This window comes from Manis pentadactyla, chromosome 9, assembly GCF_030020395.1.
Source record: "Manis pentadactyla isolate mManPen7 chromosome 9, mManPen7.hap1, whole genome shotgun sequence".
NCBI lineage: Eukaryota > Metazoa > Chordata > Mammalia > Pholidota > Manidae > Manis > Manis pentadactyla.
The window spans coordinates 71,062,760-71,088,570 of record NC_080027.1 but is presented as its reverse complement, the minus strand read 5'-3'; the positions used below and the strand labels follow the sequence as shown (position 1 = coordinate 71,088,570).

Sequence of the window (25,811 nt, the reverse complement as noted above, 5' to 3'; positions counted from 1 at the left end):
TAAAGGAAAGCAGTGCCCTTGGTACAAATGCGAATATATTTATACATCTGGTTCTTCCTTGCTGTGTTTCAGCAGTTACTGTTCTGGGCATAATGGCTAAACTAGAATTTCTCCAGCTCAATTTTAGGAACATGAGAACAGCCCTATTTCTGAAGCTATTAGTGAAGTCACATATGCTTTGATTTTTGTTTTATTGTGGTAACTGGAATTCTGGCTTCTTTGTTTTCTTTTACACTAAATATACCTGAAAGCTCTAGCTGTAGTCCTAAATTACAGTTTCACTTTTCTGTATGTGTAAAGTCTTGTTAATTTTCATATCTGGATGGATCTGGACTGCATTTATCTTTGCATTGCCTGGAAAGCAGAAAATAAATTTTTTTAAGAGAAGATGTGTTTTAAGCTACTTAAGAGACTGAATTGTTTCTAAAATCTTTCAGAAATTAATAGTGACTTAGAAACTATGCAGCTAATCATTTGGGAGATCATTTGGTTCTGTCCCTCGTTTTGCACTTAAAGAACAAAGACTAGAATAGTTATGTATTTATTTTATGTGTAGCTGAAAAATAAAATCTGCATATCTAATTCACGACTCTGTAAATGATACATTTGGGGCAAAACTAAAAAATATATAAAAACTGTAAGACACTTAACAAGATTTAAGTAATGGTGTTCATGAGTAAGACAATAGATATTCAAAGAATTAAATGCAGGATTCAGTAATCTCTAAATTCTCTTCGAATAGAAAATTTCTGTGATTCTAATTAAGCCTGGTATTTATTTTTCATTGTTTTGCTGGTGGGTTTTGCATATCTTTATCTTTGTTATATACTTCAAACAGTATGTGTAGGGTGAATGGTGTAACATCACAAATGTAATTGTAGCTTTCATGCCATCTAAATTTTCTGAGTAAAAATAAAAGCTTTAATGTCACATTGGAAAAGGTTTTAGAGATAAAATCAGTGGAATGCATAAGCACATCAAGATTTTCAAATGGAATGGGGGTTTATAAATACATTGAATTCCTGTTAAAACACTTTGTAAGGGTAGTATTCTATTCTCACACTGAATTATAGGCTAATTGTGTACACAAGGCTTTTACTGCACATGTGATCTAAAGAAGAAATCCATGTCATAACAAACCACACAGTAACAGCTTTTCTGAAGATCTATCAATGAGGCTTACAACACTGTATGAATTTGTTAGTGGGAAAAATAACAGAAATTACGAGAAGAGTATTCCATCGTGGAAGCAATAATATTGTCATATTTTTTGTGGGTAAATCTCCAATATGTCAAGACTGAATAAATGAGAATGGTTTATTTGTTTGAATATGCAGTGAGATATATAAACATTTGACGAGCTTCCAGAACAAGATTTCATTCAGGCTTGGCACAAAGCTTGAAGACTGGTCTAGAAAACGTTTTAAGATGATAACTCAGACCTCCTCTACGGAAGTCCACCAGAGTGTCATCTCTCCCTCACCTCTGATAGCATTCATCTCTTATAAACAGCTCACTGGTCCATGAATTCTGACACTAAAAATAGAGGTATTCTGACCAGATTGTATCTAGGAGGAGATCACCAGGATTCTGAGGCACTCAAAATCCTATCACACAAGGAAAAGTTGAAGAAATTGTGGCTCTTCAACTACTGGAGAGATTTCTGGGGCCTATGACACATGTCCTTAGTCTTTGAAGAACTGTCAAAGGGAAACAGACTGAATTATTATTCTCTGTTATTTCAGAGTGCAGATCAGGGATTAACGCAGAAGTGACAGGAAGGAAATAGATGCATTTACTGATTGTGGCCTGCATGCCCAGTACTGGGCTAGGTGTTGTGTATGTGATCTTTAATTCTCACAAAGTCCTTGTGCAGTAGCTCTTATTATTTCCTCGTAACAGAAGGAGAGATGGAGGTCAGGGAAGCTAAAGGATCTACTACAACTAACAGTAGCAAAAATACTGCTAAATATTAAAAACATACTCTCGTGTTTATTGTCTACTATGTGTTGGACATTGTTCTAAATTACCCCTTTTCATCCTTACAGCTGTCCTCTGAGGTAGGTAGTATTTTTATATCCATTTTGCTGATGAGGAAACCAAGGCATAAGAGAGAAGTGACTTGCTTGGTATCAGCCTGTTAATAAATGCAGAGTGGGCTTTGAAGCCAGACAGTCTGGCTGTATAGCCAAACATGCTTCATTCATATGTCATTCTGCTTCTCTACATTCTGAGCCTGTTCTGTGTGCCAGACTCAGTACTTGACAATTTATATCTTCATAGCAACAGAGCAGATGATGCATTATTATTCCCATTTTACAGATGAGAATAAAAATAAAACCCAAAAGAATGAAACAACTTACCCAATGCAAATAACTCAGCCAAAATTGTTACTCAGTCTTGAGGCTCCAGGCCAAGTTGCTTTGGACCACGTTCAAGCTTTCTCAGAGATACAGACAATGGATCAGAAGCTTTCTAACAAGTAGAGCTATCAAAAACCAGAATGGGCTGCCCTGGGGTGGGTGGAGATTCAGCATCTCCTCTTCTTTGGAAACCTTGGAAAGCAAGTTTACGTGAGCTAGATAGGAAGGGTTAGAGGAGATGCAAGCCAGTGCCACCTAAGGTTTTGTCCAGCTCTGGGATTTTAAATGCTGTGTTTTCTTCTCATCTTCCCATGTTATCTTGTTTTCCCCTGGGTGTACTCAAAGATACATGCAGATCTCACTCTGATATTTTAGTCTGGCTCTGGGGGTTAGATTGCCTTGTTAAGATACTCACTTGCTAGGTTATTTGACTTGGTGCTGTAGGGGAAATGCCAGGTCACTGGAGAAGCCAGCAGCAGAAACAGTAAGCAGTAAAGTTGTCAACTAAGAGGGAAAATGTAGTGTGAGGGTCCTCACACAATGTGAAAAGGTAGATCTTCTAATAGCCTTCAGGGTCTCCCTTAGACATGCTTTTACAGTGAAAATATTTGGCTATCTTGACTTTCATTTTCAAAACATTTACCAAATGCCGTTTGGAAATAGTGGCTTCCCTAGGATGGTCTCAGCTTTAACAATATGTGCTGTAACTTGCTTATTCTACTGGACATTTTATTTTCAACTCTGAATGTTTTTGGATGGAAATGTCTTCCTTTCTATGAACCCCAGGTGATATTTGTCATGTTATCCCACAGTGTGGCTCTGATATACTGTTCTGTCTTGTCTCCTGAAACCATCTCTTGTCTTGTTCTTAGTTCCATGGGTAACAAAGGACATCAGTGTCTGTGTGTCAGGAGATGTAGGTAAATTCTGCATCCTCCTTCCCCAAGCCTCTCCCTTGAATCAGTCCTTCACATCTCTCCCACATGTCTACTGATTCTCCTCAAGGACATCAAATTAGTGGTGTTGCTGGGTGAACCTTCTCCACCGATCTTCTTGTGTACTTCTGACTCATTATTTCAGCTCAAAGCTGAGGAGACACATTTTTTCCCTTTTCCCTGTCCACTCTATTTTTCTGTTCTTTGGTCTTTATTTCACTGTTAATTCTGTTGGACGTGTAAATGTTTTTCTGGAAGAGGTTGTAGTATGGAGAAGGAGGTTGAAGCTGTTCAAAATTGACTGGTGTTCCAAAGGTCTCAGAAAGCAATTGCCCAATAAAGAGCTAAGATGGGAAGCAAATTGTGTACCACATAATGTTTTGCTTCTCTAAACTGAGTAGATTCATAGATGTAGGGGGCCTATTCACAGTGAGGGGTTTATATCTGTGCTAATTCCTGTTTAATGAATTTAAAGTGATGGCTATGACGTATGTCCGTCCAGTAAGTTCAGATGGACTCATGAAGGATTTTGACGTAGTACTTGTGCCTGTAGCTTAACTGGGTTACAGAAAGGAAGAAATGCAGGCTGTGTCTGTTTGTTACTTACCATTAGGATGAGAACTGGAAAATACAAACATGTATATAATTGAATTTATTTATATATTTAGAAGTCCAATTGGTCAATTTTCATTCAAATGTTGGTGAATTAAATATAAATGTGCACAGTTCTATTCTAGTGAGCATCCTAACTTTGGGTCTAGGAATAGAATATTACCTATCACTTTCTGAGGGTGACTCAGTCTGCTGCAGCAGGAAACAGTCATTCATTCTCTAGGAATACTACTTTTAGTAGACATGAGATATTGATAAGATTGGAACCACTGAGACAGTATCATACAGTCTCAGTGACAGAAAGGAAGACACCAGACATTTTTACATGTTAAAAAAAAAAAGTCAACATTGGATATAATGAGGAAGATTTCCAGGTTACTCATAAAATCTCAGAGGATTAGTGAATTTTCCCCATGGTAACAGCATTATTAAAGTCTAGCCTTTACAGGAAAAATCCATTAATTTTTTCAGAAGTTTAAACTTTCTTTTTGGGTTACCAGTTAGACCCATTGCATTAACCAATTCACAGTCCCTGCCTCTCTCCTTCGTCCTTTCTCTCTTCTTCTAAATCCCTTTTCTTCTTCCTTTCTTTCCTTCTCTGATGAAAGTAAAATTTAAAAATTAATCATTTAAAGAAATGCAAGACTATCCAGGTTTTATATTGATGTCTTTATTTCCCTCATAAAATTGCCATTGTTAAAACAGACTGTTTCTTTTCAAAAAGTGGAAAAAAAGAAAGAACAATTAAACAAAGCCTTGTAGAGGTAACATGCATAAAGAATCCTGTGCTGAGCTTTCTGTGTTTTTTGCTGCATGTTAACTATCAGGTTTGGGGCTGGATACTGAAATACTGTTCCTTATTTAATATTTCACACTCTAATCTCCACATTGCCTATTTGCTTCTCTTGTGACCTTCTCTGTGCATTTATAACTGCTTCTCTTCACCCATAATCCAAAGCAAGTGTACATTCCTATGGAGAAATTAAAGGAAGCTGTCAGTGTAAAGTTAATACAGTTAAAGCATCCTTAACTCTGCTACAAACCCCTTAAATAATTAAAACTGTATGCTTGAAGGCCAAATTTGCATTTCTTTACCAAGTTTATTTAGCACACTTTGTTACACTCAATTAAATGAGAATGTTCTGTTTCATTTTCTTTGCTTCTGGTTGATTATTTTGCCTTTTGATTCTCATGCCCTAGTGTAATTTCACAGTGCTTAGGTCTCTAAAACTATACATATATTAATGTATATGTAGACACGTACACACCCATTAAAAGGCTTACTATTTGTACTGAATAAAATGTTTGCCCCAGGCATCTGAGGTTCCAAGTAACCTAAGGTGTAACTGGGACGGAGATAATTCATGGTGGTAAAGAAGGAGCTTGACAAAATCCTTTTAACATCCAATGTTTTCTTTTAAGCCCTGTTATTTTGGCATCACCTCCCCACCCCATGATTTGATTTGTTAGTCTCTTGGCAAAAATAAGAAGATGCAGGTGTTGAATGATTGAGGAAAGGAAGTTAAATATAAGGACTACTATCTATGTCTCTCCACATCTCGGTTGGCAAAGCATGTGCAGTGTTCTCTGTAAATTAGTTCATTGCTTAAGTTATGCATGTTTAAGAAGGAAAAAATTAGTTATCCATTTCCTAATGAGTAGTGGGATCAATTGGAGCATGATGAGAGAGGAAATAGCATAATTTTGCTTCCCCAGTTGGGGTTCATATCCCTAAACTTCACCATTAATCACTTTATCAGTTTCCTGAGTTATTTCCAACTCTACATGTAATATATTCTTTCCTTTTAATTCTCCTGCCAGGTAAGTAAGACTTTCTAAATTTGCCCAGTGGGGTTTAGATGGGTGATGCTGTCTTCTTTGTACCCAAGTGTCCCTTTTTACAATGGGACTTCTGCCTTTGCATCAGTTTCTCTGGGTGAGTTCACGGATAACAATCGATATGTATATGCGATGACAATTACAAGGGTTCTAATATATTTAACTGTTATGGGATCTGTTATGTCTACTTTAGGGTCGACCCCATCCCATATGACACTCCAAAACCAGCGGGCCACACGCGGTTTGTCTGCATCTCAGACACACACTCCAGAACAGATGGTATCCAGATGCCTTATGGGGACATCCTTCTCCACACAGGCGATTTCACCGAGCTGGGACTGCCCTCAGAGGTTAAGAAGTTTAATGACTGGTTAGGTAAGGAATGATTGCGTTCTGGCGCCCCCAATTAACCTTTCCCGTCCAAGTGTCACTCACTGCGTCCTAATTGAATTAGAGCACTTGGAAACCAGCTCAGCCATTTCTCGTATGATATGCGGTGGTGTCTAGCTTTAATCCAATTCTGTTAATTAAAGATGAATTTTTAGATATTTAATTTTACTGCATCCTTTCAGTGCCTGGCCTCCGCGGCTCTGGGGCAGAGGGATGGAAAGCTTTGAAACCGATCTCATCTCACTCATTCTGCTTTAATGAGGGCATTCATTGGCACACGTGAGACCTAGAATCATATTTTTAATTCATTGGCTCTGCCATCTTTTCCAGATATTACGAGCAAAAATGTACCAATGACCTAGTAGGAAGAGAGCATTTCTAAAATGAAAGAGGATATGCAAGTCCTTATATGCAGGGAGGGTCCTAACGCAGGGCCTCGTAGCGGCAGCTTACCTCAGCGACCCGGAAGGGTGCCCTAAGACTCCTGGAAAGAGATGTCCTGCTGTAAAGCTCCCAAAACTTGGAATGTGCAACCACCCTATACACTGGGAAGGACAATGGCAACTTTGTGGTTACTGCAGAGGCACCCACACAGGTCAGAAGTGTTGCCTCCCAGGCCAGGCAGTTGTCAAATATTAGCGTTACAAGGCAATCATGGGGTTATTCAAAGCTAGATTAGATGACAGAGCTTTTTAAGAATCTTCTTAGGGGAGGGAAAGAAGAGCAGGGTTCTGAGATTTTAGAATCTCTACAGACACGAAAGAATTACATAGTAGAGAGCAGAAATCACTCTGGACTAATAATGTCGCAAATAATTTGTCAGCCACCAAAAATCACTTGGAAGATTTAGGCAGAAACTTTAAAATTCACTTCTGTTAAACTAAAGCAGGGTTTGAAAATTTTTAAATTATCGATTAAATGAAAAAATGTACTAATGCAAAAACATTAGAAAAATATTCATTAAAAAGAGTTAAAATATTTTTTAAAAGCCTAATAACGTAACTGTTTTGAGTCTTCCTGTGACCTTGCATCTATCCACATTTTATGTAGTTGAAATCATAGTACATACTTGCTTCTTTACTTTTGACTATTTTCACTTAATAGAATTGGTAAGATTTTAAATGATTTTGCATACATTTCATATTTACCCTTTTTATTAGAAATATGGTATTTATATTGTTCTATGCTTTTGAGAAGACATTCCTCTAAAAATGAATATTTAAATTGATAATTTTCCCTCTGATAGCTACAACTAAAATGTACATTTCTGTTGTATATGTCTTTTTTGCTTCCATTGACTTATTTCTTGGGATTAAAAACCATATGTTAATTACTAAGTGAAAGGATGTGACAGTCTTTATGGTTCTGGCTATATGTTTGCATCTTGCTTTCCAAGGGGATTGTAGCTGTGTACTTCATTAACAGTGAACGAGTATACCAATTTTACCATGATCTTGCCAGCATTGGAGACTGGAGATTTATATTTTGGTCTGTTTCACGATACTCAGTCATTTCATTTAAAAGATCAAGATATCTTAAATATTATTCAGCATTGTCTCACTTTTGCAGATGACTTCGAGATGCAGAGAAGTTAAGTGACTTTCCTGGAGTCTCTCTGTGGCAGAGCTGGGTCTCTATCAGATCTTTTCATTTTTCTTTTGCTGCTGTGAAATTTGCTTTCAAGTACTGTTATCTCTTCATTTTAACAGCTTTTATTTATGAACTATTAGCAGGCAAAATTATTTTGGGTTGAATTTTGACAGTTTTAAACTGTTCTGTGACAACTGAATCTCAACACAGAAATGATCTAGCTGCATTGCCAATGTTGATTTGTAAAGAGAGGGAATACCACTGTGGGAAGTGTTTACAGAGATAGAAGACTCAAGACTCGACAGGTCCTGGTTATAATCTTGTTTAGCCACTGACCTTGGGCAACTGAGTTAACCTCTCTTTTCCCCTTGGTTTCCCTCTGCAGAACTAAGGATTAATACTACCTGTCTTTCTGAATTGTTGTGCAGATTAATCAGTAAATGATTGCTGCCAGTAAGTTTTTGTGGGCCATTAATAACTGAATGAGGAATGTGGTGAATGAACCATCAACAGATATTTAAAGGGTAAAAACAAGAAGAGGTCAGAGGAATTATTTAGCAGATCAGAAGTAAGCACTGGGAGATTTTATAAGGGAAAGTACTCTGTAAATGGAAATGTGCTGTAACTAAGGAAATAAAATGATAAGGTAATAAAATGCTAAGGTCCAACTGCACGGTCAGTTCCTTGTCTTTCTATTTCCCCTCTGATCTTGTGAGGCAGGAAGAAGAGGTTTCAGCAGGAGGCACAGAATGTGAGACTGATAGGAGCCCATGGATACAGATAGAGAGGACGGGATCCCAAAGGGAAGGCCTGGAATAGATAGCTCAGTTACCCTGGCAACCTCTTGGCCGCTCTGAGGATGAGAGATGGTGTGTGATTACCACTTGGCTCTACCACTTGGCTCAGATGGGAACCTCTCACCTGAAAGAAGTGCCTCTAGCAGTAGCTGCTAGGTAGCCTAGCAGAGCAGAAAGGGGCAGATGGGCTTAGGGCTTTTGCCATAATAGGGCATCCCGCTCTCACTAGCATGGGTCCTCACAGATTTGGCAGTTCAGTTAGAATCCAATGATCACTCTGATTGATTCCCATCTTTCCCCTCTAGTTTACACTACCCTGATTATTGGAAACAACTGATCATCCCCAAGCTCTTTGACTCCCATAACAAGCTAATCTGTTTCTCCTATAGGCCAGGCACTCTTCTATCCCTGTATCAGCCCTCTAAGGGTGCTAATGTTATCCCATTTTATAGATGAAGAACCTGTAGCTCAGGTGAGTTAACTTACCCAACTCATTTGGCAGAGAAGAAGCTAAGAAATCCACTCAAGTCCACTTGACTAGTGAACCTTGGGTTCTCTGGCTCCAAAGTGTGAGCCCCTTTTTAAAAAATGTCATTCTGTGATATTACAAGTAAGCTTATAGCAGCTCGCAGATTTTAGGCTGAAATGGCAGTAGCCTTCATGTGGCAGTGCAGTAGCTGTTTGGCCGTGTGCTGTTATTTGAAAGATGCATTTCAGCCCTGCCTGTCTTAACTCTCACCTTGATGTACCAGCTGCAGGGCCTGAGGAGCCCATCATAGGTCTCCTGTTTGTTCAGAGATGATGAGTCCTGATTAATCTGTACATATGCCACACAAAGTTATTGATACAAAGTAATTTATGAGACAAGCTTGCACAGCATAGGGTCATAAGAAGATAGAAATCAAACTAGATACAGTCAAAGGTTGGAAAGGTAGAATAGTATGTAGTGATTACGGGCAGGTGGGAAGAGCCAGCTTTGAATGCCCTACCTTTGGTAAGTTGTTTAAATTCCTGAGCTTGGATTTCCTCATTAGTAACATGGACATCATCATCATAATAATAGACCCCTCCAGCCGTTGTGAGAATATACTTTGTATAAAGCTGCGCCATTTTTTATACAGTCCCTGGCCTATAGACAACTTTCAACAAACAGTGTAGAAGGAGACAACAGACCAGCAGCATAGAATCCAAGAACAGAAACTAGCAGGGACTGGCACTTTGGATTTAAAGAAGGATTTCAAGTGTAATAAGGGGCACCAAAAGTATGGGCAGAGGCTGAAAACAACTATGCCAACTGGACCGAATGTTCGGATGATAGAAGGCCTCGAAGGTCCCATCTCCTAATGACAGAAGGGGAAACCAAGGCTGGAGAGATTAAATGAATTGCCCACAATCACTCAGATAAATAAGGGCCACGTTGGGACTGGAACTGGGATGGGGAGGGGAGTTTGAACTAACACGTATTGTCTATGGTGCCTTCCTGCACCCAATTACACGCGTCATTTCATGCAGTCCTCACAATAACTTGTGAAGTAGCTTCTGTGACTTACCACTAAGCTATTAGCCCCTTCTTTTTTATTTATGAGGAAACTGAGCCTTGGTGAAGTGAACTTATCTAAAATGACACAATGAGGAGGTGACCTCAGGATTTGAACTTGGGTCCATTAGATTCCACTTCCCAAGTGTATTCTCCTGTCTTTATTCCCAGTCTAGGGGTTGGGATGCCTGTTGGAGGGACCATAATCCAGGGTAAAGTGGTGATTCTTTGAATAACTGCCACCCTTGATACACACACCCTCACGTATGAGTGTGCTCAGGGTATAAGGTGGGTTTACGTCATGCTGAAGGGGGTTTTGCGACACAGACTCCTTACATGAGCTGGCCCATTGGGAGGGTGTTGTGAGGTGGGGAAGCATTTGGTATGAGCAGTTCCAATGGTGGTGATTTACAAGAAAGTAAATATCCGTAAAGGTTACTGAAGACACAGCCAGTCACCTAATTTCCAAGGGTAGTCTAAATTACAATGTGACATTAGCATTTCATTGCATGCATGTCAGTCCTTGAAATGAATAGCCACTGACTAGAGCCTGAAAATCTTGTCTTCTGTAGGCAGGTCTCTGCCACTTGCAAACACTTAAATTTCAAATAACCAGCTGTGTTCTAATAGCTGCTGCTGATGTCCCCATGGCCACTTTTCTCTGAAATCTCAGCAATGGGTTGGGAATGAAACTTTAAATCTCTGGCTCTGCCACCCTGAGGGAGCCACCAGAATTGCTGTTTTTCACCTCTCCAGGCTGGCTGATCAGACACCCCAGTCCTCATCTCACCAACAACCTGCCCTCTCCCGACCCAGCTGCTGCCCATGGGGCTCTCTTAAGTGAACCACCCAGGGACAGAGAGCCTGTAGCTGCTTATTGCCAGGGACTGCAGAGTTGTGGGAAAGAGGCATAGATAAATCTTTCCTAAAGGAATACTTTACAAAGTGATAGCTAAATCCTATAGTCCTATTAATATGTTAGCTTAGATATGTTACAGGTATGTCACAAATAAATAGACTTTGCTGAGCTCAACTGGAACCCTAGCCACTTAACCACTGTGGGATTTTCTTTTTTATCTTAGCAGAATTCATCCTAATCACAGACCTGGCTTAAAAATAAACTTTCCAACTATAGATTACTTGCCAGTTAAAAAATGTTAATTTTATTGCTAGTAAATTCTGAACCACTGATGTGCCTGAAGGTACATTTTGTGAGGCATTGGGCTATGTGTGGTCTTCCTTTACTTTGTGCCTATGTTCTGACCTGTACATCACTGATATTCTTTGCTGTTCTTTACTCTTCACTTGATTTCATCCCTGTTGTCCTCTCATCTTCAGACTGTTTTTGGCAGCTTTCCTCAGAATATTCCCATTTGCCCAGTACTGCACAAATGGACATTAGCATATCTTACCATTTGACTGCATAGCCCCCTTCTTATTTCGAACTTTGTTACACCTACACCAAATTTCCTCCCCAAATGCATATGTCTTTCCCTTTGCAAACTGTGTTTCTACTTCCTGGAATGACCTTCTCCTCCAGGGAAACTCATTCATCCTTCACAACTCTTTTTCAGATTTGGTTGCTTCCCTTAATGTGTTGGTTAGGCACCTGTACAGCCCTTCCCATGGTTGTTATGTAATTGTTTACTTGTCTCTCCACTACTTGACAACAGCATGTGCCTAATGAGCACTTTCCATGTACCCAGTTCCGAGTACAGGGCCTGGGACAAAGTGCACATAAATGGTTGTTGAATGACTGAGTGAATGAATGAACATAAAAGGTAAGCACTTTTTTCTTCCTGCACTTTTGGCCCAAACTTTAAAATTATGTAGTACTGTATGTAAAATGTCTTTCTCTTCCCTTCCTTTTTTTTTTTTCCTTTTCTCCTCAAAGTTTTTATAACATCCAGTTGGCTATTAGTGATTTTTAGATGCTGTGCAGAAATACTTAAAAAGGGTTTGTTGTTCTGTTTCCTATATTATAATTAGAAAGACAGGATTCTTGGGTGGCCTGTTCTTTCAGCCCAAAGTTTATATATGACAATCTAGTTAGTTAGTCAAAATCCCTCAACATAGCACCAATGCCATGAACTTTTAATTATGGCTTTTCTGTGGTCTTGGTTGTCATTAAATAGCTCTGAGCTTCAATTTCTCCAAGTCTTCAGAACAAATGAAAATACTGCCAAGGAAAATCTCAAGAAAAGGGCTGTTCATTTTGTAGGAGCATTGTGTTAGGCATGGTTATAATGGAGTGTGACTGTAACATCCCACATCGTATACATACAAATCGATTTTGCCCCTCTCAGGATAGTCATATTCGAAGACTGTTCCTTTTCTAGAGATCTTGCTATTGGCCCAAAGGCTTGGAGCTGGTCTTTAGGAAAAGCTTTCATAGCCTGGGCTATTTATTTTATTCCTAAAATACATTAACACTCGTTCATTCCTGATATTTTAGAAAGTGGAGGTAAGTGAGAGAAGAAAATAAATTACCCATGGCCAGAGATAACCACTGTAAACATTTGAGTGTGCATCATTATAGAATGTTTTCTTTGATACATATGCGTACATACACATACATGTGTGCACACAAGCACATTTTTTTATTTTTATTTTTTTATTGAAGGGTAGTTGACAACAGTATTGCATTACATTAGTTTCAGGTGTACAACACAGTGATTCAACATTTATATACATGATAATTCTAGGTACCAGGTATCACCATACCAAGTTGTTACAATATTTTGACTATATTCCTTATGCTATACATTACATCCCGGTTACTTATTTATTTTACAATTGGAAGTGTGTTTTTATATATATATATATATACATATATATATATATATATATTTTGTGAGGGCATCTCTCATATTTATTGATCAAATAGTTGTTAACCACAATAAATTTCTGTATAGGGGGGTCAATACTCAATGCACAATCATTAATGCACCCAAAGCCTAATTTTCGTCAGTCTCCAATCTTCTGATGCATAACGAACAAATTCTTACATGGAGAACAAATTCTTACATAGTGAATAAGTTACATGGTGAACAGTGCAAGGGCAGTCATCACAGAAGCTTTCGGTTTTGCTCATGCATTATGAACTATACACAGTCAGTTCAAATATGAATATTCATTTGATTTTTAAACTTGATTTATATGTGGATACCACATTTCTCTATTATTATTATTTTTAATAAAATGCTGAAGTGGTAGGTAGATACGAGATAAAGGTAGAAAACAGAGTTTAGTGTTGTAAGAGAGCAAATGTAGATGATCAGGTGTGTGCCTGTAGACTATGTGTTAATCCGAGCTAGACGAGGGCAATAAACATCCATGTATGCAGAAGATTTCTCTCAGAACATGAGGGGGGAGGTTCTAAGCCTCACCTCTGCTGCTCCCCATTTTCTCACCAGATGGCCCCCTGCGACTGTGCCTGTCTTAGGTTGTTCCTCCCTTGAGGAATCTTACCCATCTCTGGCTAACCCGTCATCTTCCGGGGCCATACAGGGAAATGTTAAGTTGGTAAGTGAGAGAGAAGCCTTATTGTTTGAAAAGGTTAGCTTTTTACTTCTTTGCATATTTATGCCCTGTGGCTTCTATGCCCAGCATTTGTCTTGAGGTGTCTTTACCACTTGGAAGAATTATGATACTCGGTAAATTCGACATGTGGCACGAGTTCTATTTAAAGGTTGTGATTAGGTAGGAAGAAGAAAAGCTATAGAAGTAGCAGGCAGAAGAAAACCTGGGAAGATTGATTATTTCTTTGACATATCTTCTTGTAGAGTAACTTCAGCATGGATAGGTTTTAAACTACTAATTAAATTGTGCACACACATTAACATAATAGGAATATAGTTACATAACCAAAGCATACCTGTAATTACCAGCCATCTCCAGTGAAACCAAGAAAACCAGTTAGGCACCTTAGGCATTTGTGAAAACTTATCTATGATATGATGGATATTGTCCGACTGAACTTAAACAGTCTGAGAGAATTCAGATAAACTAGAACAACCCATTCCTGGGGACTGTTCATATCCCATATGTTCTTTTAACGATAAATAGTCTGTGGTTGTAAGATTTTGGAGTGCTACAATTTGCACTTCTCCTAATTCTTGGTTGAGTTCCAACAGTATGGATCCAGTCCAATTTTTGTTTTACTGTATGCACAGGCCAGCTTAGATATCTCCTTCATCATTCCCATGGCAAGTCCAGGAACTGGTGGGATGAGTGCATCTACACCTGTGACAGTGCGTGGATCTTTGTTGGAGTTTTTTTTTTTTGCTGATTATCTTCTGTCATGAGTCTTCCCGAGAGTGCTGATGTTGGAAGTTCTTTTTCATATCGTATCTTAGTTCATTTTCGGGGTAGCCAAATTAGGCTTTGATCCTCTGTATAAACACAAACAGACCCTTTGCCTACACTTTTATATGCCCTTTGTATCATTGTGTAGAACTCATTAGAGGTCACCACATAGGAACTCCTTTTTTTTTTTTTTTTAATCATTAATCTACACTTAAATGACGAATACTTTGTTTACTAGGCTCTCCCCTATACCAGGTCCCCCCTATATACTCCTTTACAGTCACTGTCCATCAGCGTAGCAAACTGTTGTAGAATCACTACTTGTCTTCTCTGTGTTGTACAGCCCTCCCCTTTCTCCCACCCCGCTATGGATGCTAATCTGAATACCCCTCTTTTTCTGCCCCCCCTTATCCCTCCCTACCCACCCATCCTCCCCAGTCCCTTTCCCTCTGGTACCTGTTAGTCCATTCTTGAGTTCTGTGATTCTGTTTCTGTTTTGTTCCTTCAGTTTTTCCTTTGTTCTTATATTCCACAGATGAGTGAAATCATTTGGTATTTCTCTTTCTCTGCTTGGCTTGTTTCACTGAGCATAATAACCTCCAGCTCCATCCATGTTGCTGCAAATGGTTGGATTTTCCCTTTTCTTATGGCTGAGTAGTATTCCATTGTGTATATGTACCACATCTTCTTTATCCATTCATCTATCGATGGACATTTAGGTTGCTTCCAATTCTTGGCTATTGTAAATAGTGCTGCGATAAACATAGGGGTACATTGGTCTTTCTCATACTTGATTGCTGCATTCTTAGGGTAAATTCCTAGGAGTGCAATTCCTGGGTCAAATGGTATGTCTGTTTTGAGCATTTTGATGTACCTCCATACTGCTTTCCACAATGGTTGAACAAGTTTACATTCCCACCAGCAATGTAGGAGGGTTCCCCTTTCTCCACAGCCTCGCCAACATTTCTTGTTGTTTGTCTTTTGAATGGCAGCCATCCTTACTGGTGTGAGGTGATACCTCTTTGTAGTTTTAATTTGCATTTCTCTGATAATTAGCGATGTGGAGCATCTTTTCATGTGTCTGTTGGCCATCTGTATTTCTTTTTTGGAGAACCGTCTGTTCAGTTCCTTTGCCCATTTTTTAATTGGGTTATTTGTTTTTTGTTTGTTGAGGCGTGTGAGCTCTTTATATATTCTGGACGTCAAGCCTTTATCGGATGTGTCATTTTGAAAGATATTCTCCCATACTATAGGGTTCCTTTTTGTTCTATTGATGGTGTCTTTTGCTGTACAGAAGCTTTTCAGCTTAATATAGTCCCACTTGTTCATTTTTGCTGTTGTTTTCCTTGCCTGGGGAGATATGTTCAAGAAGAGGTCACTCATGTTTATGTCTAAGAGGTTTGTGCCTATGTTTTCTTCCAAGAGTTTAATGGTTTCATGACTTACATTCAGGTCTTTGATCCATTTTGAGTTTACTTTTGTATATGGGGTTACACAATGGTCCAGTTTCATTCTCCTACATGTAGCTGTCCACTTTTGCCAGCACCATCTGTTGAAGAGACTGTCATTTTGCCATTGTATGTCCATGGCTCCTTTATCAAATATTAATTGACCATATATGTCTGACTTAATGTCTGGATTGTCTAATCTGTTCCATTGGTCTGTGGCTCTGTTCTTGTGCCAGTACCAAATTGTCTTGATTACTATGGCTTTATAGTAGAGCTTGAAGTTGGGGAGTGAGATCCCCCCTACTTTATTCTTCTTTCTCAGGATTGCTTTGGCTATTCGGGGTCTTTGGTGGTTCCATATGAATTTTTGAATTATTTGTTCCAGTTCATTGAAGAATGTTGCTGGTAGTTTCATAGGGATTGCATCAAATCTGTATATTGCTTTGGGCAGGATGGCCATTTTGACGATATTAATTCTTCCTAGCCAAGAGCATGGGATGCGTTTCCATCTGTTAGTGTCCCCTTTAATTTCTTTTAAGAGTGACTTGTAGTTTTCAGAATATAAGTCTTTCACTTCTTTGGTTAGGTTTATTCCTAGGTATTTTATTTTTTTTGATGCAATTGTGAATGGAGTTGTTTTCCTGATTTCTCTTTCTGTTGGTTCATTGTTAGTGTATAGGAAAGCCACAGATTTCTGTGTGTTGATTTTGTATCCTGCAACTTTGCTGTATTCCGATATCAGTTCTAGTAGTTTTGGGGTGGAGTCTTTAGGGTTTTTTATGTACAGTATCATGTCATCTGCAAATAGTGACAGTTTGACTTCTTCTTTGCCAATCTGGATTCTTTGTATTTTTTTGTTTTGTCTGATTGCCGTGGCTAGGACCTCCAGTACTATGTTAAATAACAGTGGGGAGAGTGGGCATCCCTGTCTAGTTCCCGATCTCAGCGGAAATGCTTTCAGCTTCTCGCTATTCAATATAATGTTGGCTGTGGGTTTTTCATAGATGGCCTTTATTATGTTGAGGTACTTGCCCTCTATTCCCATTTTGCTGAGAGTTTTTATCATGAATGGATGTTGAACTTTGTCAAATGCTTTTTCAGCATCTATGGAGATGATCATGTGGTTTTTGTCTTTCTTTTTGTTGATGTGGTGGATGATATTGATGGACTTTCGAATGTTGTGCCATCCTTGCATCCCTGGGATGAATCCCACTTGGTCATGGTGTATGATGGTTTTGATGTATTTTTGAATTCGGTTTGCTAAAATTTTGTTGAGTATTTTTGCGTCTACGTTCATCAGGGATATTGGTCTGTAGTTTTCTTTTTTGGTGGTGTCTTTGCCTGGTTTTGGTATTAGTATGATGTTAGCTTCATAGAATGAGTTTGGGAGTATCCCCTCCTCTTCTATTTCTTGGAAAACTTTAAGGAGAATGGGTATTATGTCTTCCCTGTATGTCTGATAAAATTCCGAGGTAAATCCATCTGGCCCGGGTTTTTGTTCTTTGGTAGTTTTTTGATTACCGCTTCAATTTCGTTGCTGGTAATTGGTCTGTTTAGATTTTCTGTTTCTTTTTGGGTCAGTCTTCTAAGGTTGTATTTTTCTAGGAAGTTGTCCATTTCTCCTAGGTTTCCCAGCTTGTTAGCATATAGGGTTTTCATAGTAGTCTCTAATAATTCTTTGTATTTCTGCGGGGTCCGTCATGATTTTTCCTTTCTCATTTCTGATACTGTTGATTTGTGTTGACTCTCTTTTCCTCTTTATAAGTCTGGCTAGAGGCTTATCTATTTTGTTTATTTTCTCGAAGAACCAGCTCTTGGTTTCATTGATTTTTGCTATTGTTTTATTCTTCTCAATTTTATTTATTTCTTCTCTGATCTTTATTATGTCCCTCCTTCTGCTGACCTTAGGCCTCATTTGTTCTTCTTTTTCCAATTTCGATAGTTGTGACATTAGACCGTTCATTTGGGATTGCTCTTCCTTTTTTAAATATGCTTGGATTGCTATATACTTTCCTCTTAAGACTGCTTTTGCTGTGTCCCACAGAAGTTGGGGCTTAGTGTTGTTGTTGTCATTTGTTTCCATATATTGCTGGATCTCCATTTTGATTTGGTCATTGATCCATTGATTATTTAGGAGCGTGTTGTTTAGCCTCCATGTGTTTGTGGGCCTTTTTGCTTTCTTTGAACAGTTTATTTCTAGTTTAATGCCTTTGTGGTCTGAAAAGTTGGTTGGTAGGGTTTCAATCTTTTGGAATTTACTGAGGCTCTCTTTGTGTCCTAGTATGTGGTCTATTCTGGAGAATGTTCCATGTGCACTTGAGAAGAATGTGTATCCTGTTGCTTTTGGATGTAGAGTTCTGTAGATGTCTATTAGGTCCATCTGTTCTAGTGTGTTGTTCAGTGCCTCTGTGTCCTTACTTATTTTCTGTCTGGTGGATCTGTCCTTTGGAGTGAGTGGTGTGTTGAAGTCTCCTAGAATGAATGCATTGCATTCTATTTCCTCCTTTAGTTCTATTAATATTTGTTTCAGGTATGTTGGTGCTCCTGTATTGGGTGCATATATATTTATAATGGTTATATCCTCTTGATGGACTGAGCCCTTCATCATTATGTAATGTCCTTCTTTGTCTTTTGTTACTTTCTTTATTTTGAAGTCTGTTTTGTCTGATACCAGAATTGCAACACCTGCTTTCTTCTCTCTGTTGTTTGCTTGAAATATCTTTTTCCATCCCTTGACTTTAAGTCTGTGCGCGTCTTTGGGTTTGAGGTGAGTCTCTTGTAAGCAGCATATGGATGGATCTTGCTTTTTTATCCATTCTATTACTCTGTGTCTTTTGATTGGTGCATTCAGTCCATTTACATTTAGGGTGATTATTGAAAGGTATGAATTTACTGCCATTGCAGGCTTTAAGTTTGTGGTTACCAAAGGTTCAGGGTTAGCTTCTTTACTATCTTACTGTCTAACTTAACTCGCTTGTTGAGCTATTATAAACACAGTCTGATGATTCTTTATTTCTCTCCCTTCTTATTCCTCCTCCTCCCTTCTTCATATGTTGGGTGTTTTGTTGTGTGCTCTTTTTAGGAGTGCTCCCATCTAGAGCAGTCCCTGTAGGATGCCCTGTAGAGGTGGTTTGTGGGAGGCAAATTCCCTCAACTTTTGCTTGTCTGGGTATTGTTTAATCCCTCCTTCATATTTAAATGATATTCGTTCTGGATACAGTAGTCTTGGTTCGAGGCCCTTCTGTTTCATTGCATTAAGTATATCATGCCATTCTCTTCTAGCCTGTAGGGTTTCTGTTGAGAAGTCTGATGATAGCCTGATGGGTTTTCCTTTGTAGGTAACCTTTTTTTTCTCTCTGGCTGCCTGTAATACTTTGTCCTTGTCTTTGATCTTTGCCATTTTAATTATTATGTGTCTTGGTGTTGCCCTCCTTGGATCCCTTGTCATGGGAGTTCTGTGTACCTCTGTGGTCTGAGAGGCCATTTCTTCCCCTAGTTTGGGGAAATTTTCAGCAATTATTTCTTCAAAGACATTTTCTATCCCCTTTTCTCTCTCTACTTCTTCTGGAATACCTATGATTCTTATATTGTTCCTTTTCGATTGGTCACTCAGCTCTCTTAAAATTCTTTCATTCCTGGAGATCCTTTTATCTCTCTCTGCATCAGCTTCTCTGCGTTCCTGTTCTCTGTTTTCTAGTCCATTAATGGTCTCTTGCATCTCGTCCATTCTGTTTTGAAGTCCTTCCAGAGCTTGTTTTATTTCTGAATTCTCCTTCCTTAGTTCTTGCATATTTCTCTGCAAGTCCATCAGCATGGTTATGACTTTTGTTTTGAATTCTTTTTCAGGAAGACTGGCTAAATCTATCTCCCCAGATTCCTTCTCAGGGGAAGATGTAGCAGATGCCGAAGCTGTCTGGGTTAGTCTTGTCTGGATCATATTTTTTTGCCTTTTCATGTTGACAGGTGCTATTGACTGTCAGCTGGTAGGGCCAAAATTTTCACTTGCTACTGGACTTTCTTTACTGGGACAACTGCGACCCCTAGTGGCTTGTGTTGGGTAATTGCGTGTAGAGTGGGTCTTTGTGTCTTGCCTGGCCGGAAGGGAGGAATTTCCCTTTCTGTGGGCGGAATTTGTCTCAGGCTGCTTCTCTGCTTTCGCAGCGCCCGGTGGGGTAATGGATGGGGGGGCTGCTTGACTGTTTGCCTCCGTGAGGGGTCTCAGAGCTGTTGCCCAGGAGGTTAGTGCACCCGGTTTTCCCTGTAATTTCCAGCTGCTGTACTGTGACCTGGGTTGTTTCCGTCAAGCTGTTAAGTCCCTGTCCCTTTAAGACTTTCAAAAAGCCCCCGCTTTTCTTTGTCACAGGGGCATCAGCTTCGGCACCCGCTGAGAGGTCTTACTCCCTGTTTCCCCAGTATCCAGGGCCCCCTGGGCACATACTGTGTCTGCGCTCTGGCCCGGATGGCTGGGGCTGGGTGTTCAGCAGTCCTGTGCTCCGTCTCCCTCCCGCTCTGCCTATTGTTCTCCCGCCGGGAGCTGGGGGGAGGGGCGCTCGGGTCCCGCAGGGCCGGGGCTTGTATCTTACCCCTTTCACCAGTCGCTGGGTTCTCGCTGGTGTAGCTGCAGTCTGGCCACTGTCCTGCGTCTTCTGGTCTCTCTTTTAGGGCTAGTTGTGTTTGTTGTATTTTCAAAAGTATATATGTTTTTGGGAGGAGATTCCCACTGTCCTACTCACGCCGCCATGTTGGCTCCGCCTCTGACAAGCACATTTTTTACCAAAATAGAGATCTCACACTAATACTATTTTTAGTCTGTTTTTCATCCTAACAATATATCATGAACAACATTCTGTATTAGTAAAAATGGCTAAAATACTTTCTTCTAAAAAAAGAATATTTTCAATATAAGATACACATACATTATAAAAATTCAAGTAGTTGACCATATGCAAAGTAGAAAACATACAGTCTTCTGTAATCCTGTCTGTAGACTATAATTAGTATTTGGTGTATAGCAGTTGAGAAATTTTTCTGCTTTATATTTCTGTTCTGCATATCTTCAGTAGCAGCAAATCCTTACTCTTTAAAGCTTTTCTGTTTAATCACTATTTTTAAAAATTAATAAAGCTAGGCATATTATCCTTAACTTTAAAAAATTTAACACATCAAGCTGTGTGTCAGTGTAGCAACTGTTATATAGGTGCAGTCCCTGATTTAGCCAGATCTCTGACACTTAGGCTGTTTTCATTCTTTTATTATTATCTGTACAAGTGTGATGAACATCCTTCTTGCTCTCTCTTTTCAAACTCCCTTAATAATGTTTGTAGAATGTCTTTCTAGAAGTTGAATTGTTGTTGCAAATGATATGTACTTTAAAAAAGAGGTTTGATTATATATTGTCAAATTTCCCCTGTAAAAACTGAAATTTCTCCCTAACACTCTGAGTAGTATTTGCGAGTTGGTGTCACGTAATATTTGAATATCCTCAGTGGCAGGAAATCTTCACCTTTTATGGGCTTTTTAAAAATGACTACAAACTTTCATTCTAATTGTGAAAGCTTACATACTCATGAAAAAATAAAAATAACAGTACAGAAAAACAAGTTAAGATCACTAGAAGATCCTACAATTCACAGATAACACTGTTAACAGCTGGTGTGTATCCTGTTGTGTTGGGTATCAATGTGTGTGTGTGTGTACTGATGCATGGAAAGACAGTGTGGTATAAGAACGTGAGTACAGGATTTACTCTGCCTGTGTTTAAATCCTGGTTTCAATATTGTTAATTCTGTGATCTTTGATTCATTCATCTACAAAAGAATTATCCATTCTTTGTATATCTAACCTGCAAAGATTGTTGTGAGGTTAAATGAGGAAATGGATACCCAATGCGTACATGGTGAATGTTCAGTAAATGTTACCTGCTTGCTCCTATTATATTACCCAGATGTGCCATGATTCCTCCTGTACCATTGGTGAGTTCCTCTTACTCCCTTGGAGAGCAGAACTTCCAGGAAAGTGGCTTTACAGTCTCTGTGCCACAGTGACCTGCTGGCCACTGCCCACTGTCTGTTGTAGAGAAAAGGCTGAGCACCATAGCCCTGCTTGGTCACCAGAAAGCTGGACCCATCTCCCTTCCAAGCACCCCAGACCCAACACACAATTCTGAGACTCTCACACTTCTGAACTACACACCCGAGGGGGGCCAGGCTTCCCTTTTCCCTGCCCTCTCTTCAGTCTTCTGTCATACTCTGCCTGTCCCTGATCTTTAATCTGGCCACCCATTCTCCCCTCTAGCATCACCATCCCCCTTTTGGAAACCATTCGCTCACTAGATCCTGCCTCCCGAACTCCAGCACTCCAGGCTTTAGCCAGGTTACCAATGGTGAATTTCTATGTATTTTTTTAACTCTTAGACATAATGCTTCCCAGGCAGTTTGCACATTTGAGGCTTCTAATTTTTTTAAACAATACAGAACTATTAGGAACTGGAGCTTGTGAAGTGGGCAAGTTGAGATAAACTATTTTGAATAAAAACAATGATGTGACATAATGGAAGCTTAATAAATCATGGGGATGTAATGTACAACATGGTGACTGAAGTTAATACCATATGATATAGTATAGTTCTATAGCATTTTGCAGTATAGTATAGTATAATACTATACATTATAGTGTAGTTATGTAAGATTTTATATTGAGAGTTGCTTTAGACAGTAGATCTTAAAAGTTGTCACCACAAGAAAAAATTCTGTAACTGTGTGTGGTCATGGATGTTAACTAGATTTATTGAGGTGATCATTCTTCAATACACAGAAATATCAAATCATTATGTTATATACCTGAAAGTAACACAGTGTTTTATATTGATTATGCCTCAATTAAAAGATAGATAAAAACAAAACAAAGGTGTGACATAATGGTAACTGTTCTCTAGTAAAGTGTTATCAGTTCCCAAAGAAAAGCTTCAGAGATGATTTGAGAGGGGAGCCTCATTGGAATGTTTATAGTGATATAACTTTATGACTATTTAATACTCATATCTAATAAAGAGGTAAAGGTGGGAGGCTTTACGAAGGGCAAATAAGAGGACTTTTCCCATGATTCACAGAGTGGAAGGGGCAAGAGGATTCTTTAGAGTCCCTTTCTAGGAATTAACTCATTTCATTTCATACCTGATTCTTATTTACAGTTTAATATCAATGGAGTTCTTAATCATTAGCTTGCTTAGAAACACAATATCTGACACACCGTGCTTTCTAGTTCTTGATTCATAATTTGGTTTGCCCAGTTATCATCCTAGAGTTATAATTTATTTAATTGCTTCTCTATTTCAAGCGATTTAGTGTTTTTTTTCCTTTCTTAGATTTTAGAATTTCAGAAGTGTCTATGAGTTGCCTATATATTCCATCATGTGAATGTAGGTGTCCTGTTTTCTCATTTGCAATAGTACAAAAGTATTTTTTAATCCAAATAACAGTTGGTTCATGTTTATTATCTCCTTGTCCTTTCTGACATTGAAGAATCTTTTTCCTAAGTGGAATTACTTCATAATCTAACTCATATATAAAAACATTTTTCCAAAAAGGACAAAATTCACTGTAAAATTGTAGTTCAAACTATAATTCTAAAATTGTAGTTAATATAGAACTAAGTAATGTTCTTGGGGAAAAAAAATGAACCCAAACACAGGACAGTTGAATATGCTCAAATAAGTAAGACTGGATTTTTCTTCATTAGAAGGAATCATTAATGACCTGAGGATATGATGACTAGGTCTTCCATGATCCACGTGGACCTTACCCTCTTTGTTATGGCCAGCCATTTTCTGAAGTTACATTAATTATAATGCCTCTAATTTATATGACAGTCTTTCTTCCAACTCAGTACCTTTGAGTATGTTGGATCATTAATGCTTGTAATGGTGCAGGGAAGTTGATATGGGCAGATAGTGTTATCCATGTTTTGCTGATGGATGGGTGGAAATCCAGAAAGGTGAAAGGACAGACTGGGGTCATACTGGGAGTCAAAGCAAGGACTTGGACTTGGAGGACAGCTAAAGTCTCTGGACCTTGACTCCCCTCCTCCAATTTTCAATTCTTAAGCTTCCTGCTTAAGAAAAATTCCCATTTCTTAAAGAAATAGACATGGACAAGAACACACATAACCTTTACTGACTTAATAGAAAAAAACAGGTAATCATATCCTGAAATGGGTGAGTCTTTTCACATTTTACTGTATGAAAATTATATTGCTATTTAAAGAAAGAAAATGAAAATGGAGCTCTTTGGAAACAAAAAATCCCCAACTTCTCCAAATCATCTGGTCCAAGGACAGTTGAAGTCCCTAAACTATGTAATCCTAAATCCTGGAGCAGGATCCCTGTGTTCCAGAACATGAAGGGACTTCATCCTCAAGAGATTACTTGCATACATTCTGTCTTCTAAGGCCCAGGTCCTGCTCTGTGGCAGGCACTGAGATTGCAGAAGGGGACAAGACTGGATCATTGCATTTGGCATCCAGCCACTGTCAGTATTATTTCCCCCATGTTATATATGAAGCAACTAGAACTCAGAGTCTAAACATTTTACCCAATTTTGCACAGATTTATTAATGGAGGGCCTAGTACTGGAGGTTTTGTCTTCTGGCTGGGTGTAATGCCATTTCTTAACCTATGCTAATCCTGCATATCAGAACCTGGGAGAGTATTCCCAGTCTTTGAGGTTTTGTTTATGGAATGGAGCACTGATTTTATCACCCTCTCCAGATACTTGCATTTTCGTGGAGACTAGGTCTTTTGCCATCGGTGGTGGAAGGTACACAGAGACCTCAGAACCAGTGTATCTCAGACTGAATTGATGGGCTCCATATGTTGCCTATCCTCCTGAATTCCCCTTCTGATTTACATTACCATGAACCAAGGCACCTAAACCTTTTTTCCCTATAACTATGTTCTGTCAGTTTTATTTCCTGCATGTCTTTTGGACCACTATTGTGCCTAGAGAAATTGCCAAGGCTCAGTCTGCCATTCGTCCTTCCTGGAATCACATAGTAATAATAACGAACACTTACTGAGCCACTCATATTGCTTTCCCTTTCTAAGAATTAGCTCATTTCATCCTCATAACACTCAGGTTCATTGATACTGTTACTGTTTTTACAGCTGCAGAAACAGAGGCTCAGGATCCTTTCTCCACGGGACATGGCATCAGACTGATATTTTGTGAAATGTATTTTAGGAAACATTAGCCAGTAGAATAAAGTGTATTGTGACATTTAAAGCTCTTCATGAGCTGGTCCAATCTACCTGTCCAGCTTTACTCCCCATTATACATCTCTCTGCCCTCTCCTTCGCTCTTTGCAGAGCTTAGAGCTAGCTTTTTTTATTGTCTCCTTTGTTCCCTCTCCAACCATAACGACATTCTGGTCCAAGGTTGTTCCTGCCTTGAACCAATGGACTTAACCATGTCCTTGGTCTGTGTGTCTTTGTTGAAATGCCATGCCCTTGGTGTGATCTTATTTTTCTACTTCTGTGTCTTAGACTTACTGTCAGTCTGCCTCCATGGAAGGCAGGAGCCATTAAGAGTCTGGAAGTCTGGACTTGTCCACTTTACCACAGTATTCTCTTTACCTACAACAGTGCCTGACACACAGGAGCTGCTCAGAACATGTCTATTGCGTGAACAGAGGGATGAATGAAAGCAAGCTCCATGAGAACAGGGGGTGTGTTTCTCTTGATGAGTTTGCAAGCATGGTGCTGTGTGCTTAGTAAGTGCTCAATAAATTTTTGCCAAATAACTGAATATTTGTCCCCATTGCCTGCCTGCCAATTTTGTTCCACTTTTTCTGTGAACTCTTGTTTGTTCAAGGCCCACTTCAAAGATAACCTGTGCTGTGAAACTTGCCCTGCCTTCCCAATTAGTCTTCATCCATTTCTCCCCTGCATACCATGCTCAGACATCTGCACACATTACTTACAGCGCTTCTGGTCTCTT

General features: G+C 39.1%; 1 protein-coding gene across 3 annotated transcripts in view; it reads left to right on the top strand.

The window, feature by feature from the left end:
- The window catches only part of MPPED2 (metallophosphoesterase domain containing 2), a 193,626-nt gene that overhangs the window by 43,887 nt on the left and 123,928 nt on the right, over positions 1–25,811 (top strand). For all 3 annotated transcript variants that reach the window (XM_036891868.2, XM_036891869.2, XM_036891870.2), the window contains exon 3: positions 5,943–6,124. In XM_036891868.2, coding sequence (XP_036747763.1) covers positions 5,943–6,124 — 182 coding nt within the window. The remainder of the gene's footprint in view (positions 1–5,942; positions 6,125–25,811) is intronic.